The 20,812-nt window shown below is 41.2% G+C and overlaps 1 protein-coding gene across 1 annotated transcript in view; it reads left to right on the plus strand.

Moving 5' to 3' along the window:
• The first annotated feature begins 13,269 nt into the window (after positions 1-13,269).
• The window catches only part of CASP10 (caspase 10), a 35,405-nt gene continuing 27,862 nt past the window's right edge, over positions 13,270-20,812 (plus strand). The window contains 3 exon segments of the mRNA XM_004378298.2: positions 13,270-13,449; positions 15,840-16,193; positions 18,365-18,458. Coding sequence (XP_004378355.2) covers positions 15,847-16,193; positions 18,365-18,458 — 441 coding nt within the window. The 5' untranslated portion in view covers positions 13,270-13,449; positions 15,840-15,846.

The following is a 20,812-nucleotide window of genomic DNA, read 5'->3' on the forward strand; positions in this document are numbered from 1 at the left end:
ACACAAGTATATATACATATGCCTACAGATATTTTCATCTGTGCTTTACATATGTACTGACGTATTCATACTCATATACTTTTATGCCTGTATACATATTTGTGTAACCACACACATACTTTTTGATTGTTGTTGGTGTTGTTGCTGAATTATATTTGTCATATCTTTTACCAAAGACATCCTTTTTTCTTGTGCACTTCTTAGTGACATCATTTACCTTGGTCCAGCTGTGTGCACTTTGCCCATATTTGATGCTAACTTTCCCATCACCAAAACTAACAAGTGGAGAATTTTATTTTTGCAAAAAGGTTTGGTTATTTTTAAAAATGTAGTTGTAATATTAATGTAGCATATGAACCTTATAAATTTATAAATAATACCATATAAATATTTTTCATGGGTTAGAGGCGACATCCGTTTTTTGAAAAAATGTCTTTTTAATTATCAAAGTAAAAGGTTTTTTTTTAAACGAATCATCAAAATAAAAGCTATTCATGTATAGAAAGTGATGGTCTGAGAGGATATAAACAATGTTGGGGGCATGCAATTTGAATAAACGCAACTGTATTATTTGTTTGATTTTATACAAAGCACATATTACTGTAATTTTAAAAAATAAAGTAAAATCTATTTATTATAAAAAGTCCCGTCTCTTTAATACACATAAACACAATTTATTTAAAACAGAAATGGCATAATATTATAATTCTGTTCTCTTTTCATTCATATGGTCATGTCCATATCCATATGTCTCTATGTGATATTTAAGTTGTTCACAGTTTTTAACTATTTTAAACGATACTGTAAGAAACATCTTTCCTACCTGTTTGACTGTTACCTTAGGATAAAATCCTAGAAATAGAATTTCCTGGTCTTAAGTTTAAATGTTTAAGTGTTAGTCAAACAGTCTAGTTGAGACATCTTGCCAAACTGCCCTCCAAAATGGTTCCATCAGCTTATATCTCTATCAGCAGTGTAGTAAGTGCCTGTATTCCATACCACCATTGGTTATCATCATTCTTCAAAATCTTTGTGAACCTGTTGGGTGAAAAGAAGATAACTTGTTTTAATTAGCATTAACTTGATTATTGCCGTGTTAGCATCTCTTCTTGTTCATTGGCCATTTAAATTTCCATTTTGGCGACTTTCTTGTTTATGTCCCTGTTTGTGCATTGTTTACTCATTAAACTAAACATGAATCATAGAAGTAATTTTAAAATAACGATCTGTACTAAAAATCAGTGGGTTCTTTTTACAACTAGAAATGACATATTTTAACTCCAAAATTCGAGTTGGTAAAGAATTTCTTTACCTCTCTCTACTTCATTGTACACTTACAGATTAATGAAGAAAGACAAACCAAGCTCTTATACAAATATAGTATGAGCTTCCTTCGTTTGTCTCCATTGTCACATTTCTTCTTTCTGTTCCAGAGAATGACTTATCCCTCCTCTTCAAAACTAACACCTCCACTCTTGCTTTTGATCCTCCATTCCTTTCTGCCAATTCCCCAGACTTCGGTCCATCTATTATTTCAGCTGTATTGTATCTTTAGCCTTTTCCTTTCTCTTTCATTCTTTCCTTCAGTCTAAAAACAAGCTCTGGCTTCTCCATCAAATAAAGTCTCTTTGCTTCAAGCCATTATCCTATGTAAGCTTTTTATAAGACTAGTCTGCACTGTCTTCCATTTATTCCATACTTCCCTGTCATCTGGATTGTACATTAACCATTCTGCCAGATCTGCAAGATCCAAGGGTACCATTGACCTTCATTACCAAACCAATGGTCCTTGAATCCTATGAGGTCATTGTCCCCTCCCTACTACTTCTCAAGGTTGTTGTGCTATTGAAGTTCTATCAAGGACTTCTCTGATCAAGTCTTCTCGGTATCTCTCCTCCTGATCCCTATATGTAGATATTCCCAAGGATAACTCCTTTGTCTTCTCTCTTTATATTTTACCAATTCTATTATTTGTGACTTCAGTTACTACTCTTATACCAGTGACTCCAAGATGAGCGTTTCTAGCCCAGACTCCTCTCTTCAAGTTCTAATCTCATCTTCCAACTTGCTGGTAATCTTTTCCACTTGATTTTCTCTCTGCCATTTGAAACTCCAAGCATATATAAGCCTCCATTCCAAATCTGCTTTTCTTCCTGTGTTTCTAATTTCAGCTAATGGTGCCACCAGAACATCATTTTTACCTAGGTCCACTCTCCTGTGTTTCCATATAACAGTTTCAAGATCCTATCAGGTCTAAATCTAGATCTAAGTCTTCCATCTGTCTCCATCATTATACTTCCTCTGGCTTCATTACGTCTCCATTGAACTATGGCAATGACCTTCTCACTGGTCTTTCAACAACAAATGTACCATGGACTGTGGAATAATGAACAAATCTCTTGGAAGAAGTACAGCCAGAATGCTCCTTAGAAGCAAGGATGGCGAGACTTCGTCTCACTTTCTTTGGACAAGTTATCAGAAGGGACCAGTCTCTGGAGAAGGACATCATGCTTGGTAAAGTACAGGGTCAGTGAAAAAGAGTAAGACCCTCAATGAGATGATTGACACAGTGGCTGCAACAATGGGCTCAAACACAGCAATGATTGTGAGGATGGCGCAGGACTGGGCAACGTTTCATTCTGTTATACATAGGGTTGCAACAAGCTGGAACCGACTCGACAGCACCTAACAACAACTAAGTAATATGCTGTCTTCTTGAAAAATTGGTAAATCAAAGGCTCAAGCAGACTTGTCCCTATTTTTTTGTCCTAGAAAAAACAAACAAACCTTCAAATGAAAAATCTTTCTGCCTTTATCTTTTTATTTTTTTTTAGCAGCATTAGAACGATTTTATTCAAACTTAACTACATCCATTTTTCTAGCCTATCTAATGCTAATTTGGGAAATACTACCACCTTGTGGAACTCTGAGGCTTTGCCACTCCAGAAGTACCTAGCTTTTTGCCCCAACTCGCTTGGATAAGAAAATAGGGTGAAAGGCCTCTGGTTCAGAAACTGGGGAAGGTTAAATTTAAAGTTCAGCTTGCTAATTCTACTTTTGGGAACTCATCCTGAAGATGTAAATAAGAATATGCGCAAATATTTATCTGTAAGACTATTCAGTGCAGTATGGTCCACAATGATAAAAAAAACTGGAAACAAGTTAAATGTCCAATAATTGGAAATTGGCTAAACAGATTATGGTACATACATGGAAGGAGGTAACCATCTAGGCACTAAACATGTTTTCAAACACTGCTTAATGATATGAAAAACTGTATACATGTAGTTAAGTGAAAAAAGCAAATTGTACAGCATAAGCAAATTTTAAAAAAAATAATATACACAGAAAAAAGCTGAAGCTGAAAAAAATTAGAACAAGTCCACGAGAGCCAAAATACAACCTTAAGTATATCCCACCTGAATTTAGAGACCATCTCAAGAACAGATTTGACGCACTGAACACTAATGACCAAAGACCAGACGAGTTGTGGAATGACATCAAGGACATCATACATGAAGAAAGCAAGAGGTCATTAAAAAGACAGGAAAGAAAGAAAAGACCAAAATAAATGTCAGAAGAGACTCTGAAACTTGCTCTTGAATGTCAAGTCGCTAAAGCAAATGGCAGAAATGATGATGTAAAAGAGTTGAACAGAAGATTTCAAAGGGTGGCTCGAGAAGATAGAGTAAAGACTCAAAATGAAATGTGCAAAGATCTGGAGTTAGAAAATCAAAAGGGATTTCTCAAGCTGAAAGAACTGAAGAAAAAATTCAAGCCTCAAGTTGCAATATTGTAGGCTTCTACGGGGAAAATATTGGACACAGGAAGCATCAAAAGAAGATGGAAGGAATACACAGAGTCACTGTACCAAAAAGAACTGGTCAACATTCAATGATTTTAGGAGGTAGCATAAGATCAAGAACCGATGGTATTGAAAGAAGAAGTCCAAGCCGCACTGAAGACTCCAGGAATCCACGGAATACCAGCTGAGATGTTTCAACAAATGGATGCAGTGCTAGAAATGCTCACTCATCTATATGAAGAAACTTGGAAGGCAATTTCCTGGCCAACCGACTGGAAGAGATCCGTATTTGTGCCCATTCCAAAGAAAGGTGATCCAGCAGAGTGCAGAAATTATCAAACAGTATCACTGATATCACACACAAGTAAAATTTTGGTGAAGAGCATTCAAACGTGAGTGCAGCAGTACATGGACAGGGAACTCCCAGAATTTCAAGCCGGATTCAGAAGAGGACGTGGAAGAAGCACAGCCAGAATGCTGCTTAGAAGCAAGGATGGCAAGACTACATCTCACATACTTTGGACATGTTATCAGGAAGGACCAGTCCTTGGAGAAGGAAATTATGCTTGGTAAAGTAGAGGTTCAGCGAAAGAGAGGAAGACCTTCAAAAAGATATATTGACACAGTGGCTGCAACAACGGGCTCAAGCATAACAACGATTGTGAGAAAGGCATAGGACTGGGCATTGTTTCGTTCTGTTGTACATAGTGTTTTTATGAGTCGGAACTGACTCGACAGCACCTAACAACAAGAAAGTGTTAACAGTAGTTATAGAATAATAATTGGCTTTGTGTGTGTGTGTTTCTCTATTTTCCAATTTTTCTACATTAAATATCGGATGTCCCCCCATCCCCTGCTTTTATAATCAGAAAAGAAAGATGTTAAAGTGGGTCAGTATAAACCTCACTGCTGTCAAGTCGATTCTGACTCACAGTGACACTATAGGACAGAGTAGAACTACCCCATAGGGTTTCTAAGGAGCAGCTGGTGGATTTGAACTGCCGACCTTTAGGTCAGCAGCCCAACTCTTAACCACTGCGCCACCAGGGCTGGATCGGTATAAACCAAACCCAAACTTGTTGCCATCAAGTCTATACCAACTCATTGACCCTATAGGACAGAGTAGAACTACCTCATAGGGTTTCCAAGGAGGGCTGATAGATTCGAAGTGCGGACCTTTAGATTAGCAGCCATAGCACTTAACCACTGGGCCACTAGGGCTCCTGGATCAGTATAGTGAACATAAAATAGGTCATACTTTACTTGTCTAGTAGCTACAGTTCCCTGCCAGTTCACTATTTTGAGATCTTTGCTGGGAGCCTTACCAGAAAAAATCTTCTCCTTCAAAACAGCTTCACTATGCTCCCGTATACCCAGATAAGACTGGTTCTGGGGAAGGTCTGAAGTGTGTGGGAAAAGGAGTGGAGAGTAGGGGAGGGGGAGTTTCTTAGAAGGTGTAGGGGGTAGGGAGGTGAGTGTCAAAAGAACTTGCTATCTCAAGATCAGCGATGGAGTTGAAGTTTCACAGCATAGAGCTCTTCTCTAGCACGTACACACACCACCCCCATCATTTGTGTCAATTCTTTAGTTTATGAGTCTTTACTCTTATGTAGTCTCTTGTATAGTCTCCCAGAACAGAATGTGGGAAATTTGGACCAGAGCCTTTATATACAGAACAAGCAGCCTCCAGCCCTCTACTTCCTCACCAAGGTAGATCTGCAGAACAACAGTTGGGTATTTCCCCTGTGTCAACAGGGCAGTAGTAGAAATCCACCACTATAAAAAGGTTATAAAGGGTTTGATTGGCCCTTCAGGTGGGCTCATGGGGTCAGCAATCTACCAGGAAGAGGCTGTAAGAAGTGTTTTTCTTTCCACCACTATAAGCTTACAATCAGCTTGACCTCCGTAATTGTGTTCCAAATGTGAAGAACTGCAAAATGCTGAATACAAACATCTACACTGCACACAATCTCGCCTATGTAACTTGCCTCAAGCATTTTCCTTTAGTACTAGGAGTTAGAGGATAAAGTTTAGGCTTTACTTCCAGCACCACTATTCTACCTCTACCTTCAAGGCCTAGCTCAAATACATACCTCCTCCTCCAAGAAGCCCCCCAGGCACCCCTGTCTGGATTCATCCAGTTCTCCTGGAGCTCTGTGGCACTTAGGTGAAGCCCCATTGCAGCATCACCATGCCCTACCCAATAGTTACAGACGTTACATTACGTCATATCGGGTTACAGGCAGCAGTAGCTTTGGAATCAAGAGCATGAGATATGGAGTCAGATAGACCTGGGTTTGAGTCCTGAATCCCACCTCTTCCCAGCTTTGTCATAGTGGCAAGACACTTCGTCTCTTTGACTTTTGGTTCCTCATTTATAGAATGTATATAATAATGCCAACCTTACAGAGTTCTTATGAAAATTAATCAGAGAAAAAGGGGTCAAGAAATGGAAGTCATCAGAGTTGCTATTGAAGGCAGGCACTGTTTTTTATTCATTTTGCTTTTCCCTTGTGCCCAGTTCAGTGCTTTACGCATAGGAAGTGCTTGATAAATATTTAATACAATTGCATACAAGTTGAGTTAATGTACTTTATAAACGGATGTGAAGTGACAGAGTCAGCAAATTGCGTCCCCAGATGGCCTAAGGATTGAAATATAAACATAAACATAAGTATATATACATATCTGAATAGAAGACTGTCTTAGTTATCTAGTGCTGTTATAACAGAAATACCACAAGTCGATGGCTTTAACAAATTTGTTCTCTTGCAGTGTAGGAGGCTAGAAGTCCAAATTCAGGGTACCAGCTCCTGGGGAGGACTTTCTCTCTCTGTGTTGGTTCTGGGGGAAGGTATTGTCATCTATCTTCCCCTGGTCTAGGAGCTTCTCAGCTCAGGGACCCCAGGTGCAAAGGACACACTCCACTTCTGGCACTTCTTTCTTGGTGGTATGAGCTCCCTCTCCTCTCTGCTTGCTTCTCTCTTTTATGCCCCCAAAAGAGATTGACTCAAGATACAACCTAATCCAGTAGATTGTGTCCTGTCTCATTAACATAACTGCCTCTAATCTTACCTGATTAACATTATAGCGGTTAGGATTTACAACACATAGGATAATCACATCAGATCACAAAACGGACAACCACACAATACTGGGAATCATGGCCTAGCCAAGTTCACACACATTTTTTGGGGACACAGTTCAATTCATAGCATTCTACCCTTTGGCCCCCCAAAATTCTTGTCCTTGCCACATGTAAACACATTCATCCATCACATCATAGCAAAAGTCTTAAATCAACTCCAAGTCCAGAATCTCCTGGGGAAAAATCCATCTTCATCTGTGAAATCTAGAATACAAGTTATCTGCTTCCAAAGTACAATGGTAGAACAGGCACAAGGTAGACATTTCCATTACAAATGGGAGAAATTGGAGGTAAAGAAGGGATTACAGGCACCAAGCAAGTCAGCAGAACACACTGTATTAGCTCTCGAACCTTGAAAATAATCCTCTGTTCTCTGAGACCTTTTAGGCAATAGCCCTGCCCCCCAGACTCTGGGTTTTGGTCACACTCTCCGGATTATAGGTGGAGGCCCCTCAGCCCTGGGCTTCAGCTCTGCCTTCCAGGCCCACTGGAACAGCAACTCTGCTCCCTTGCATGTGGGCGGCTCCATTCTCCTAGTCCATCTGAGTGACGAATCCACCCCCTGGCCTCACAGCAGGCACCCGCAGTAGGCATTGTTCTTCTGCCCCTTGAGCATGGCAGCCCTGACCCCCAGCTTTGGGCAGCGGATCAGGCCCCACCCCTCTGGCACGTGTGAAAGGCAGCCCCACACTCTACAACTGAGTTGGTGAAGATCTGACTCTTTGAAACCTAGGAGGCTGTGGCCTCACCCTTTGAAACCCCAAGGGCCGTCATTCAACCCTTTGAGACTCCAGAGGTCGAGGCACTACCCTTTGAGATTGAGGAAGCTCTATTTCCTGTGCTCCTTGTCTCTCCAGCTTCTGCTTCCTGGTTCCTTGACCTCTTGGCTCCTTGGGCCCTTTGGGACAGCCCACTGTCTGCCCTGCTCTGGCAAGTGTTCCAAAGCTTTTTAGCTCTACAGATAAGTGTCTGGAAGCACCCCACTCCGTCAGTAAACCTTGGCCGGAAGGCACTCAGCTCTCTTCCTCCATGGGTCAGCAAGCTAGCTCCACCAAGTGCCCAGAGGCACCCCACTCCACCAGGAAGCCTCCTGCCTAAAGGCACTCAGTCCTCTCACTCCATGGGTCGGCTTCCGTCCCATCTCCCACAAGTTTCCTGGTTCTGCTGCCATTGTTTCTCTGCTGCTGCTTCTCGCCATCTGCGCCATCTCTGGTGTTATAGCTCTTCTCACTTCCTTTTGAGTCCTCACCAGAATTGTCTTTGATGTCCAAAATTCCACCAACAGTCTCTTCAAGACCATATAGGCTTTTGGTATTAGGGGCTTTAAAAGTCTTCCAGCCTCTACCCATTACTCAGTTCCAAAACTGCTTCCACATTGTAGGTATCTGTCAGAACAGCACCCCACTCCCTGTTCCAAATTCCATCTTAGTTATCTCCTGCTGCTATAACAGAAATACCACAAGTTGAAGACTTTAACAAACAGAAATTTATTCTCTCACAGTCTAGGAGCTAGAAGTCCAAATTCAGGGCACCAGCTCCCAGTGAAGGCTTTCTCTTTCTCTGTTGATTCTGGGGGAAGATCCTTGTCATCAATCTTCCCCCCTGGTCTAGGAGATTCTCAGTGTGGTGACCCCAGGTCAAAAGGATGAGCTTTGCTTCTGGTGTTTCTTTCTTGGTGGTATGAGGTCCCTCTCTTCTCTGCTTGTTTCTCTCTTTTATATTCCAAAAGAGACTGACTCAAGATACAACCTAATCCTGTACACTGTATCCTGTCTCCTTAACATAACTGCCTCTAATCCTGCCTCATTAATATCATAGAGATTAGGATTTAGAACACATAAGGTAATCAAATCAGATCACAAAGTAGTGGACAAACATACAATACTGGGAATCATGGCCTAGCCAAGTTTACACACATTTTGGGGGGACACAGTTCAATCCATAACAAAGACCAAGTCTAAGGGCTTGTGTTTCTTATACATAGAAGTTCTCTGGATGATGCCTTGTTGTTGTTAGGTGCTATAGAGTTGGTTCTGACTCACGGCAATCCTATGCACAACAGAACGAAACACTGCCCAGTCCTGCGCCATCCTCACTATTGTTGCTACACTTAAGCCTATTGTTGCAGCCACTGTGTCAATCCATCTTGTTGAGGGTCTTTCTCTTTTTTGCTGACCCTCTACTTTACCAAGCATGGTGTCCTTCTCCATGGAGTGATCCCCACTGATAACAGGTCCAAAGTATGGGAGACATAGTCTTGCCATCCTTGCTTCTAAAAGGAGCATTCTGGCTGTGCTTCTTCCAAGACAGGTTTGTTTGTTCTTTTGGCAGTTCATGGTATATTCAATATTCTTCACCAACACCATAATTCAAAGGCATCACTTCTTCTTTGATCTTCCTTATTCATTGTCCAGCTTTCCCATGCATACGAGTCGATTGAAAACATCATGGCTTGGGTCAGTCGCACCTCAATCTTCAGGGTGATATCTTTGCTTTTTAACACTTTAAAGAGGTCTTTTGCGGCAGATTTGCCTAGTGCAATGCGTCTTTTGATTTCTTGACTGCTGCTTCCATGAGTGTTGATTGTGGATCCAAGTAAAATGAAATCCTTGACAGCTTCAATCATTCCTCCTCTTATCATGATGTTGCTAATTGGTCCAGTCATGAGAATTTTTGTTTTCTTTATGTTGAGTTGTAATCTATACTGAAGGCTGTGGTCTTTCATCTTTGTCAGTAAGTGCTTCAAGTCCTCTTCACATTCAGCAAGCAAGGTTGTGTCATCTGCATAACGCAGGTTGTTAATGAGTCTTCCTCTAGTCCTGATACCCCGTTCTTCTTCATATAGCTCAGCTTCTTGGATTATTTGCTCAGCATACAGATTGAATACGTATGGTGAAAGGATACAACCCTGACGCACACTTTTCCTGACTTGAAACCACGCGGTATCCCCTTGTTCTGTCTGAACAACTGTCTCTTGATCTCTATACAGGTTCCTCATGAGCACAATTAAGTGTTCTGAAATTCCCATTCTTCACAATGTGGTCCATAATTTGTTATGATACACAGCCAAATGTCTTTGCATAGTCAATAAAATACAGGTAAACATCTTTCTGGTATTCTCTGCTTTCAGCCAAGATCCATTTGATATCAGCAGTGATATCCTTCGTTCCACATCCTCTTTTGAATCCGGCTTGAATTTCTGGCAGTTTCCTGTCCATGTACTGCTGCAGCCGCTTTTGAATGATCCTCAGCAAAATTTTACTTGCGTGTGATATTGTTCGATAATTTCCTCATACGGTTGGATCACCTTTCTTTGGAATAGGCATAAATATGGATCTCTTTCAGTCGGTTGGCCAGGTAGCTGTCTTCCAAATTTCTTGGCACAGATGAATGAGCACCTCCAGTGCTGCATGCATTTGTTGAAACATCCCAATTGGTATTCCATCAATTCCTGGAGCCTTGTTTTGCCCCAATGCCTTCAGTACAGCTTGGACTTCTTCCTTCTGTACCGTCAGTTCCTGATCATATGCTACCTCCTGAAATGGTTGAACATTGACCAATTCTTTTCTGTATAGTGACTCTGTGTATTCCTTCCATCTTCTTTCGATGCTTCCTGTGTCATTTAATATTTTCCCCGCAGAATCCTTCAGTATTGCAACTTGAGGCTTAAATTTTTTCTTCAGTTCTTTGGGCTTGAGAAATGCCGAGCATATTTTTCCCTTTTGGTTCTTTAACTCCAGGTCTTTGCACATGTCATTATAATACTTTATCTTCTCGAGCTGCCCTTTGAAATTTTCTGTTCAGCTCTTTTACTTCATCATTTCTGCCATTTGCTTTAGCTACTTGACATTCAAGAGCAAGTTTCAGAGTCTCTTCTGACATCCATTTTGGTCTTTTCTTTCTTTCTTGTCTTTTTAGTGACCTCTTGCTTTCTTCATGTATGATGTCCTTGATGTCATTTCACAACTCGTCTGGTCTTTGGTCATTACTGTTCAACGTGTCAAGTCTGTTCTTGAGATGATCTCTAAATTCAGGTGGGATATACTCAAGGTAGCACTTTGGCTCTTGTGGACTTGTTCTAATTTTCTTCAGCTTCAACTTGAACTTGCATATGAGCAATTGATTGTCTGTTCCACAGTCGGCCCCTGGCCTTGTTGTGACTGATGATATTGAGCTTTTCCATCATCTCTTTCCACAGATGTAGTCGATTTGATTCCTGTGTATTCCATCTGGTGAGGTCCATGTGTATAGTTGCTGTTTATGTTGTCGAAAAAAGGTATTTGCAATGAAGCAGTTGGTCTTGCAAAATTCTGTCATTCGATCTCCAGCTTCATTTGTATCACCAAGGCCATATTTTCCAACTACAGATCTTTCTTTGTTTCCAAATTTCATATTTCAATCACCAGTAATTATCAATGCATCCTGATTGCATGTTCGATTAATTTCAGACAGCAGAAGTTGGTAAAAACCTTCAATGTCTTCATCTTTGGCCTTAGTAGTTGGTGCATAAATTTGAATAATAGTCGTATTAGCTGGTCTTCCTTGTAGGCATATGGATATTATCCTACCTCTGACAGCATTGTCCTTCAGGATAGATTCTGAAATGTTCTTTTTGACAATCAATGCAACGCCGTGCCTCTTCAAGTTGTCATTCCCAACATAGTAGACCATATGATTGTCCAGTTCAAAATGGTAAATACCAGTCTATTTCAGCTCACTAACGCCTAGGATATCAATGTTTATACATTCCATTTTGTTTTTGACAACTTCCAATTTTCCTAGATTCATATTTCATACATTCCACATTCTGATTATTAAATGGATGTTTGTTTTTCTTCTCATTTTGAGTCATGCCACATCAGCAAATGAAAGTCCCAAAAGCTTGACTCTATCCATGTCATTAAGGTCAACTCTACCTGAGGAGGCAGCTCTTTCCCAGTTGTCTTCTGAGTGCCTTCCAACCTCAGTGCTCATCTTCTGGCACTATACCAGACAATGTTCCTCTGCTATTCATAAGGTTTTCACTGGCTAATTCTTTTCAGAAGTAAACTGCCAGGTCCTTCTTTTTAGTCTTTCTTAGTCTGGAAGCTCAGCTGAAACCTGTCTGCCATGGGTGACCCTGCTGGTATTTGCATACCAGTGACATCACTTCCAGCATCACAGCAACACACAAGCCCCTACAGTACGACAAACTGACAGACGCGTCGGGGGAGGATGCCTAGGATATAAAAATGCACTTTAGCATGTTTGTTAATAAAAGCATGATAAAGCTTGCTTTTGTCAGATATAAAACATCTTTCTAAGATTCTGTACTTCTTCCTAGAGCTCTGTGCGTTTGAATGAGCTTAATTATGGTATAGTGGCTTAGAGTATGAACTTAGAAGTCAAACTTCCTCTTTCAAATCTTGGCTCTGCCACTAAGTAGTTGTGTGACTTTGGGCAAATTACCTAACATCTCTGTGCTTCAGTTTCCACATTTTAAAGCAGGGGTCATAGTAATAATAAACCTTATAGGGTTGTTGGGATGATTAAATGAGCAATATTTGTAAATTCTTGGCTCCTGGCGTATGGTATGTGTGATATAAGTATTATCATTATTAGAAATAATTTCTTCAAAATCTCTCTTTCCTGCTGAACTGAATGCATGGTAAGGGCAGAGTGCATGGATTTTGTTTATTATTAATTGATTATTTGAGTCTTTTGCAATATCTCTAAATAGGGTTATGGACCAACCCCCTTTTGTTGTTTAAAAATTGTTTTTATTTGTTTATCTACACATGGACTTTGGGTTTGAATCCTTAATCCTTGAAAAAGGATTAAGATGACTGACTACCATTTCATTAGCTTTTTGGGGTTTCATTTTAAATGTTAAGTAAGTGAGTTTGAGGAAGGAGGGAGCTGGAACCCACGGGGAAGGCTGGAACATTTAGAGGCTTTCAGGAGCTCAATTCTGGAAGCCTTGTGCTTTACCTAAGGAGACCTGGTGGCACAGTGGTTAAGCACTCAGCTGCTAACTGAAAGATTGGCAGGTCGAACCCACCAGCTGCTCCAAGGGAGAAAGATGTGGTAATCCGCTTCCCTAAAGATTACAGTCTAGAAGACCCTATGGGGCACTTCTACTCTGTCTTATGGGGTTGCTATAAATTGGAATCGACTCCAGGGCAATGGATTTTTGCTTTATCTGGGAAAATCCTGAGCTCTACAAGGGAAAGAAACTTGTGAATTTGCCTTTAGGAGCTGCTATTTGTCGGGGTTTTCTTAACGCTAGGGAAAGGGGAGGAGAAAAGGCAGACAGGTGATGATGACATCAGCAGGAAATTAGTATCAAGTTACAAAAGCCAGAAGATCCAGTTTTCACTTGCTCAGCCAACAAGTCTTGAGTGCTCTTCCCGCGTAAATGGGAGCTTCCTGGGAACTGTGAACACATGGAGGACCTGAATTCCAGTTTTCCTGAGTTCTATCAACCTCCAGAGGATCAGTGGGACTTGATCTGAAGGTATGTAATACCTTTCCTTCCTCGGGTCTCATGACCCAGCCTTTTCCTTTGCTTTACGTCATAGAAACTTGGAAAAACTAGTCAGCAATGGCGTTGTTTCTGCCTGAGTTTATCTGCCGTGCTGGGGAGAAAGAAAGTAAAAAGTGAAAAAAAAAAAAAAAAAAGAGGAAAAAGAAAAAGATAAAAACCAGGAAGACTCCAGCACAGCCTTTTACTGGCAGAAATATGCTAGTCCACAAAGTTCGGCTGACTCAGTAAAGCTAGGGGCCAGAATCTTCAGGAAACTACAATGTACCACTCATTAGAATAGGAAAATATCTCCAAGAAACCAATTATTTGACCTTAGGGATACTCAAAGGGAAGATCCCACGATAATCCCATGAAAAATAGCTTTTTCTCCCCCCAACAACAAAAGTAATAAATGTTCATTGCATAAAATTTGAGAAACTCAGATGGGAGCCAAGAAGAAAATTTATATTATCTATAGTTGTACCGGAGTCCTGGTGGCGCAGTGGTTAAGAGCTATGGCTGCTAACCAAAAGGTCAGCAGTTTCAATCTTCCAGCCACTCCTTGGAAACCCTATGGGGCAGTTCTACTCTGTCCTATAGGGTCACTATGAGTCAGAATTGACTTGACTGCAATGAGTTTGGTTTGGTTTTTGGATAGTTATACCAAGGAGGAGCGCCGGTGGTGCAGTGGTTAAGTACTCAGCTGCTAACTGAAAGATTGGCGGTTTAAACTCACCAGCCACTCCAGGGAAGAAAAATGTGGCAGTCTGCTTCTGTAAAGATTTACAGCCTTGGAAACCCTATGGGGCAGTTCCATTCTGTCCTACAGGGTTGCTGTGAGTTGGAATCGACTCGATGGGAATGGATTTGGTTTGGTTTTTGTTTATAGTTATACCACCTAGATATTCTTGCTATTGACGTTTTGTTTCTGCTATGTTTGCCTTCCTTTCGAAAGTAGTTTCCTGTTTCTAAAAATAGCCAAGTCAGGCACAGTGAATGTATACCTCAAGTCCTTATAGAATGGATAGTATTACAGTGAAAAGTTTTATCTGTGCATTGCTCCTCTAATTAGAACAGAATTTAGCGTGTAGGTACCCAAAAGCAGAGATGAGAAGGCAAGGAGGGGAAGGGAAGGTAGATCAATGGTAACAAAACAAACAGAATGGAAATAATGAGAATGCTGACACATTGTAAAAATTGTAACCTATGGCATGGAATCATTTGTATAAAAATTGTTAAAGGGGAACCTAATTTGCTGTGTAAACTTTCGCCTAAAACCCAATAAAATATTATCTAAAAAAAATTTACTAATCCAAAATTGTAACTTGTTACTTCCCTAATAAAGCCGATAATTGTGAGTATGGTCTGTGAGCTCTGTGTGGCCATTGCAACAAATTATTAACCCCAGAAGTAAAGAGTGTTGTGGGAAGGACAAGTGGTGTCAGAATTGGTAAAAAGGGTTGGATGGAGGCATGTCTGACCTCCACCTCATAGGAATCAGCTTTGGGCTGATGATGCTGATCTTGATTCTCCCCTCCACTGCCCCCAAGTTAGATGGAGACGTCTGACTCCACCATTTTACAATTGCACATGTAGAAATTGTTGAATTGGTACACGTAGAAATTGCATGTTTTGCTGTGTGTACTTTCAATAACAACAAAAATAAAATAAATTATTTTTTAAAAAGATTAAAAAAAAATTTAGTGTAGAGAAGACCATAGTTTATTAACCAGTCAGGTGGAAACACTGACGGGTAATTTGTAACTTCCTACACTGATCTGAGCAACTTTGTCTAAAACTACCCTTTCCTTCTGGGGTCTGGGATCACAGTTTCCGTGTCTGTGAGATAAAGACCTGCCCAAGGTTAGCCATCTAAAGTTAAGGATGTAATGAATAGCCCTCATGGCCTCTCATTGTCTTTGGGTTGGTAGATGCTCCAGAAGAATAAACCTCCATATTGCTTTATTTCTGAAATTTAAAACATAAATCCGAATGCTATTCCTGCCATTAGGTGGAAATGAATTTGGGCCTATAAGCACCAGCTGGGCTACCAGGCCTGAGCATTATCAGACTCGGTCCTCCTCCTTCTTGAGTAGTCCCACTGGGGACATTTTATCTGGGAGAAATCAGGGTAAATTGAGTTCCGATAAAAACTCTCTCCACACCTCCTAAAGAGTAACATACAAACTTGTGTTGGGGCGGAATTTTCTAGGCTGTTGGTATTTGAAGTAGCCTCATAGGAATTTTTTTTTTTTTTAGCACTTCCAGTAAAGTCTAATGCCAGGAACAGAGGAGACCAGGATTGTGGGAGGGGCCGGGAAGTCGGCGTGTCATGTGTCCTCACTCTCGAACTTCTTGCCCTACTTCTCTGTCTCTCCCAGGCTGGCCATGACAACTCAAGGTCAAGGTCTGGACACCAGTTTGGAGGAAAATTGTAGCATGGATTTTCGCCGGAAGCTTCTGAAGATTAACGAATACCTGGGGGCCAAAGATGTGGAGGCCCTAAAGTTTCTCTGCCGAGACTTGCTCTCCCACAAGAAGCTGGAGAAGTCTGGCTCAGCCTTGGAGATTTTTGAGCAGCTCCTGGCAGAGGAGCATCTGAGTGAGGAAGACCCTTTCTTCCTGGCGGAGCTCCTCTATATCATCAGGCAGAAGTCACTGCTGCGGCACCTCCAGTACTTCAAAGAGCAAGTACAGAACTTGCTGCCCGTCCGGAGGAGGGTCTCTCTGTTCAGGTAAGGAAGTATCTGCGATCAGGACAAAAGGATTTTCCATCTCTCCTCTTACTTCATCCTGGAAACATCCAGTATTCATTCAGGCCTTTGGGCTTTGAAAGGAAACTGGGATTAAGATCTGTTTCCTCATCTACCTCCTAGATTGATAGGAAGATTCAAAATGAGGAGATTTCTCAGCACTGGGCGCTAATGAGATGAAAGGTTGGGAGGTGAGCTCTGGGTCTGGAGGTTCTTCCCTCTGTTTGGAAGCAAGGCTTTTCTAAAGTTTAATAATCCTCTGTTGTTGTTGTTGTTAGTTGCTGTCGAGTTGATTCTGACTCACGGAGATCCCATGTGTGCAAAGTTGAAGTGCTCTACAGGGTTTTCAAGGCTGTGACCTTTCAGAAACAGATCGATAGGCTTGTGTCTCAAAGCACCTCTGGGTGGGTTTGAGCCACCAACCTTTCAGCTAATAGTTGAGCACGTAACTGTTTGCACCACGCAGGGACTCACTTCCCTTTGTTTTGTTTCTCACTTATCAGGTGAAGCTCACCTCAGACCCTCCTCAGCCTAGCAGAGCCTGTTGCTTTTCTTGTTTCGTATCCTCTATGCTGCCAGATGGAGTCCCTCGGTGGTGCAAAGAGTCAATGCGTTTGGCTGCTAACAGAATGGTTGGTGTTTAGAGTCCACCCAGAAGTGCCTCATAAGAAAGACCTTGCAATCCACTTCAAAAAAATCAGCCACTGAAACTCTATGGAGCACAGTTCTACTCTGACACATGTGGGGTCGCCATGAATCAAAATTGATTTGATGGCAGCTGGTTGGTTTACAGTCTCAGACAGTTCTTGCTCCTGAGAGTCATTGGTGTTTCCACTTCCATCCAGGGATCTTGAAAAGACAGTAATGCATACATGGAGCCAAATAAGCAAAATGAAAAAGATGTGCCTCTGGGGTAGGGAGAGAAATTATTCATATGATGTCCAGTTATAGATTTTTAAAATGCATTTTTGGGTGGAATAAACCCAGTGAAGTAAAATATAGGCATTTTTGCTCCCCTGCCCCCTCCCCAAATAAAAACTTCATTGCTGTTAAGTCCATTCCGACTCATAGCGACCCCATAGGACAGAGTAGAACTGCCCCATAGGGTTTCCAAGACTGTAATCTTTACAGAAGCAGACTGCCACGTCTTTCTCCCAAGAAGTTGCTGATAGGTTTGAACTGCCAACCTTCTGGTTAGCAGCCGAGTGCTTAACCACTACACCACCAGGTCTCCTTCATTTTGCCCAAAGAGGGAAAATATAGGCATTGGGCCTATGATGGGTCAGATCTTGGATAACACTGTTTTACATTGTTCTCTGATGTAATGCATAAATCAGAGAACCTCACAAGGAAGAGCCTTGGAAGAGTATTTTATGGCTCTGGGTGATTAAAACACTTTAGGATTTAGCACTTGGAACCAGCTCCCAGAACCTGAGCTACACTTGGGTCAGTGACAGAAATAATGAATTCTGGAAATCATCTTTTCCACTCCAATGGTTAAACATCTGGAGCATGGTCATTAGTGTATAGGGGTGTTTGTGTATGAGTGAAATATTCAGTTCTCCTGGTTGTCCGTGCTATGAATGTACAGAATTTGGAGTGGTTTCCCATCTGTTTCAGCGGTGGAGTTCATGTTGGGTAGTCTCAGGTCCTCTCTGTCAAGGCCCGTAAAGTAAGCCTGAATTTCCAGAGTAGAGTGAGGAGATGGGAGGGAGTACTAAAATGGTGTTTTACGTCTTCCCAATGTAATGGAAAAAGGGCTGCCTCTGCTGCTAACTGTTGTCTTAATTTAAGTAAGTCACTTAGAAGCTCAAAGTTTTAATTTTTAAATCTGTAAAGTGGGATTAATAATAGTCTATTCACAGGGTGGAGCCCTGATTGCACAGTGGTTAAAGAACTTGGCTGCTAAGCAAAAGGTCGGCAGTTCAAATCCACCAGCCGCTCCTTGGAAACCCTATGTGGCAGTTCTACTCTGTCCTATAGGGGTGTTATGAGTCAGAATCGACTCAATGGCATGGGTTTGGGTTTTTCGTTTTTTTACTTACAGGGTTGGGATCATTCAAATGTGAGATAATGTTTATAAAGGCACTTGGTGCTTTTACTGTGATGTTCTCTGCAAGTGTGAGATTTTGTCATTTTGGGTGTATTCTTAGAAACCTGCTCTATGAACTGTCAGAAGACATCGACTCTGAGAGGTTAAGGAGCATGATCTTCCTTCTGCCGAACGTGTTTCCAAAAACTGAGATGGTGAGTAGGTCATGTAGGATGAGGTCTGTGTGAGCACTGCCTTCATGGGGGCCTTCATCGAGGACTGGGAAGGTACTGGGAAGGGTTTTCAGGAAGGCTTATTTTTCTGCAGAAGGCAGTATCATATAGTATGGTTAGGAACATCGACTTTAGCGTTAGATGGGCCTGAATTCAATCCTGGCTCTGCTGCTAACCTCCTGACATGAAGCAAGTCATTGCACCTTTCTGAGTCTCCGTTTTCTCATTCGCTAACTTGTGGACAATCACACTCCTTCCTCCTTCCTGCTGGGAGAATTAGAGGAAATAACGTACATAAAGCATTAATATGGAGCCTGTATGTGGCACATAGTAAGCCCTCAGCCTGGAGCCTCTGGGTGGTGCGATGGTTAACGTGCTTGGCTGCTCTCTGAAAGGTTAGCGGTTCCAGATCACCCAGAGACACCTCGGAAGAAAGGCCTGGTGGTCTGCCTCCAAAAAATCAGCCGTTGAAAACACTATGGAGCACGGTTTTACTCTGACACACATGAGGTTGTCATAAGTCAAAATTGACTTGATGGCAACTGGTTTAACTAATCAGTAAAGGCTAACTATTATTGAGATCCGCTATGTTTTATGATATAGGAAAGTGTGGGGCACAACGAGGAAATGAGGAAGTGACAAACAGTGGCAGAGTGGGAAGTACTTAGTCATCATCTCCATTAGGTGCAGTTTCTGAAGGAGCCTGTCATGTCCTTTTTAGTGGACTTTGCACTGTATATTTCCGAGTTTCTGTGAAAATCAAATGAGGCAAATGTTTGTGAATGTGTTTTGTCAAGGGCTATACAGGTACTCTGCATTAATAACAATGTTTTTAATATTAATATAATTGTTGTCTTAATATTATTGTTATGTTAGTTACATTTAAGGGCAGGAAAGTAGCTGCATGTCTCTCTTTCAGACCTCAAAATATATTTTCTTTCGACTCTGCTAACAACTTGTGACAAACAAGTCAGTTAATCTGGTAAGGGGATAATGTTCAACTTTACCCTATATTATCTTGGTTGTGTTATTTAATTGCTAATTTTATTATATTTCAAATTATGTGATATTTGATAATACAAAAGAATACATGTAACATACATGCAGGGTATGAAATGTAGTGATAAAGTGAATGGCCATGAACTTATGAATGAGAACATCACCAAAGTTCTTTGGCCTACCTGTATAGATCTCCCATATCCCATTCCCCCCAGATCAACTGATAGTATTGACAAACATCTTTTTTTGTTTGTTTTTTTAATCATGGAGGTTATGAGTCAGAATTAACTAGATGGCAGTGGGGTTTTGTTTTGTTTTTTAATCACAGAGAAATGGGAAGCTGTCTTACATTGAATGGGTTAAACGAGGACTATGTTACTAATTCATTAAATGTTTTTCCTGGTGTGAGGCCTGTAGAACTGAGGAGGTTAATTCTCTATTTCTGGCCACAATCTGTGAGCCATTATCTTCCCTTTGCAGAGCCTCAGAGAATTCAGCCTCTTGTGTTCTTTTAAGCTGTCACCCTGACTCCACCTCTTGAGGTTCCTATCTCCCCAAGATGGGCTGTGGGCCCCTTGAGGGTGGGGACTAAGTCTTACTCATCAAAACTGTAGTCCCAGAACCTTGCAGAATCTGTCACAAAATGGTGCTCTGTAAGTCTAAATGAATGCAGGAGTGAGTAGGATGATGCAATCTTCCCCTTCTTTTTCTGGACAACTCCCTGAACCCTTCTCTGTGGGTGATTTTACAGTGAGTAACTAGGGGATTAACAGGAAGAACCAAATCACAACAATGGGGATGCACAAAGACACACTTCGAACGTTCTCAGAGTTGTTGCGCCTTCTCAGAGTTTCCTAATTTCCTTCCTTAGATGGTCCCTGAATTTCTGATGCCCCCCTTTTTTTTTTAACACTTTTTTTCTTTTCTTCTTAGTTTTTATTGTTAAAAAACCCCAAAAACTCAGGTACAGAAAGCGACACAAGACAAACATATAGCTTAATGAATTGTAAAGTTTGAAACCACCACCTAGATCAAGAAACTGAATTTTGACAGCTACTCCCGAACACTCTCCATTTGCTCCATCCTAATCACAGCCCCTCCCCACCCCCTGACTTTTATAGCAGTCACTTTGCTATATTGTTTCTTTATAGTTTTATCACTGAAGTGTGCCTCCTTAGACCACAAGTTTGTCTTGCTCAGTTTTTTCTTTTAGGTCTCTTTTATTTATTTACTTATTTAATATTTTATTGTACTTCAGGTGAAGGCTTACAGAACAAATAGTTTCTCATGAAACAGTAGCACACATGTTGTTTTATGACATTGGTTAACAACCCCAC

Source organism: Trichechus manatus, unplaced genomic scaffold (assembly GCF_000243295.1).
Source record: "Trichechus manatus latirostris isolate Lorelei unplaced genomic scaffold, TriManLat1.0 scaffold00056, whole genome shotgun sequence".
Classification (NCBI taxonomy): Eukaryota; Metazoa; Chordata; class Mammalia; order Sirenia; family Trichechidae; genus Trichechus; species Trichechus manatus.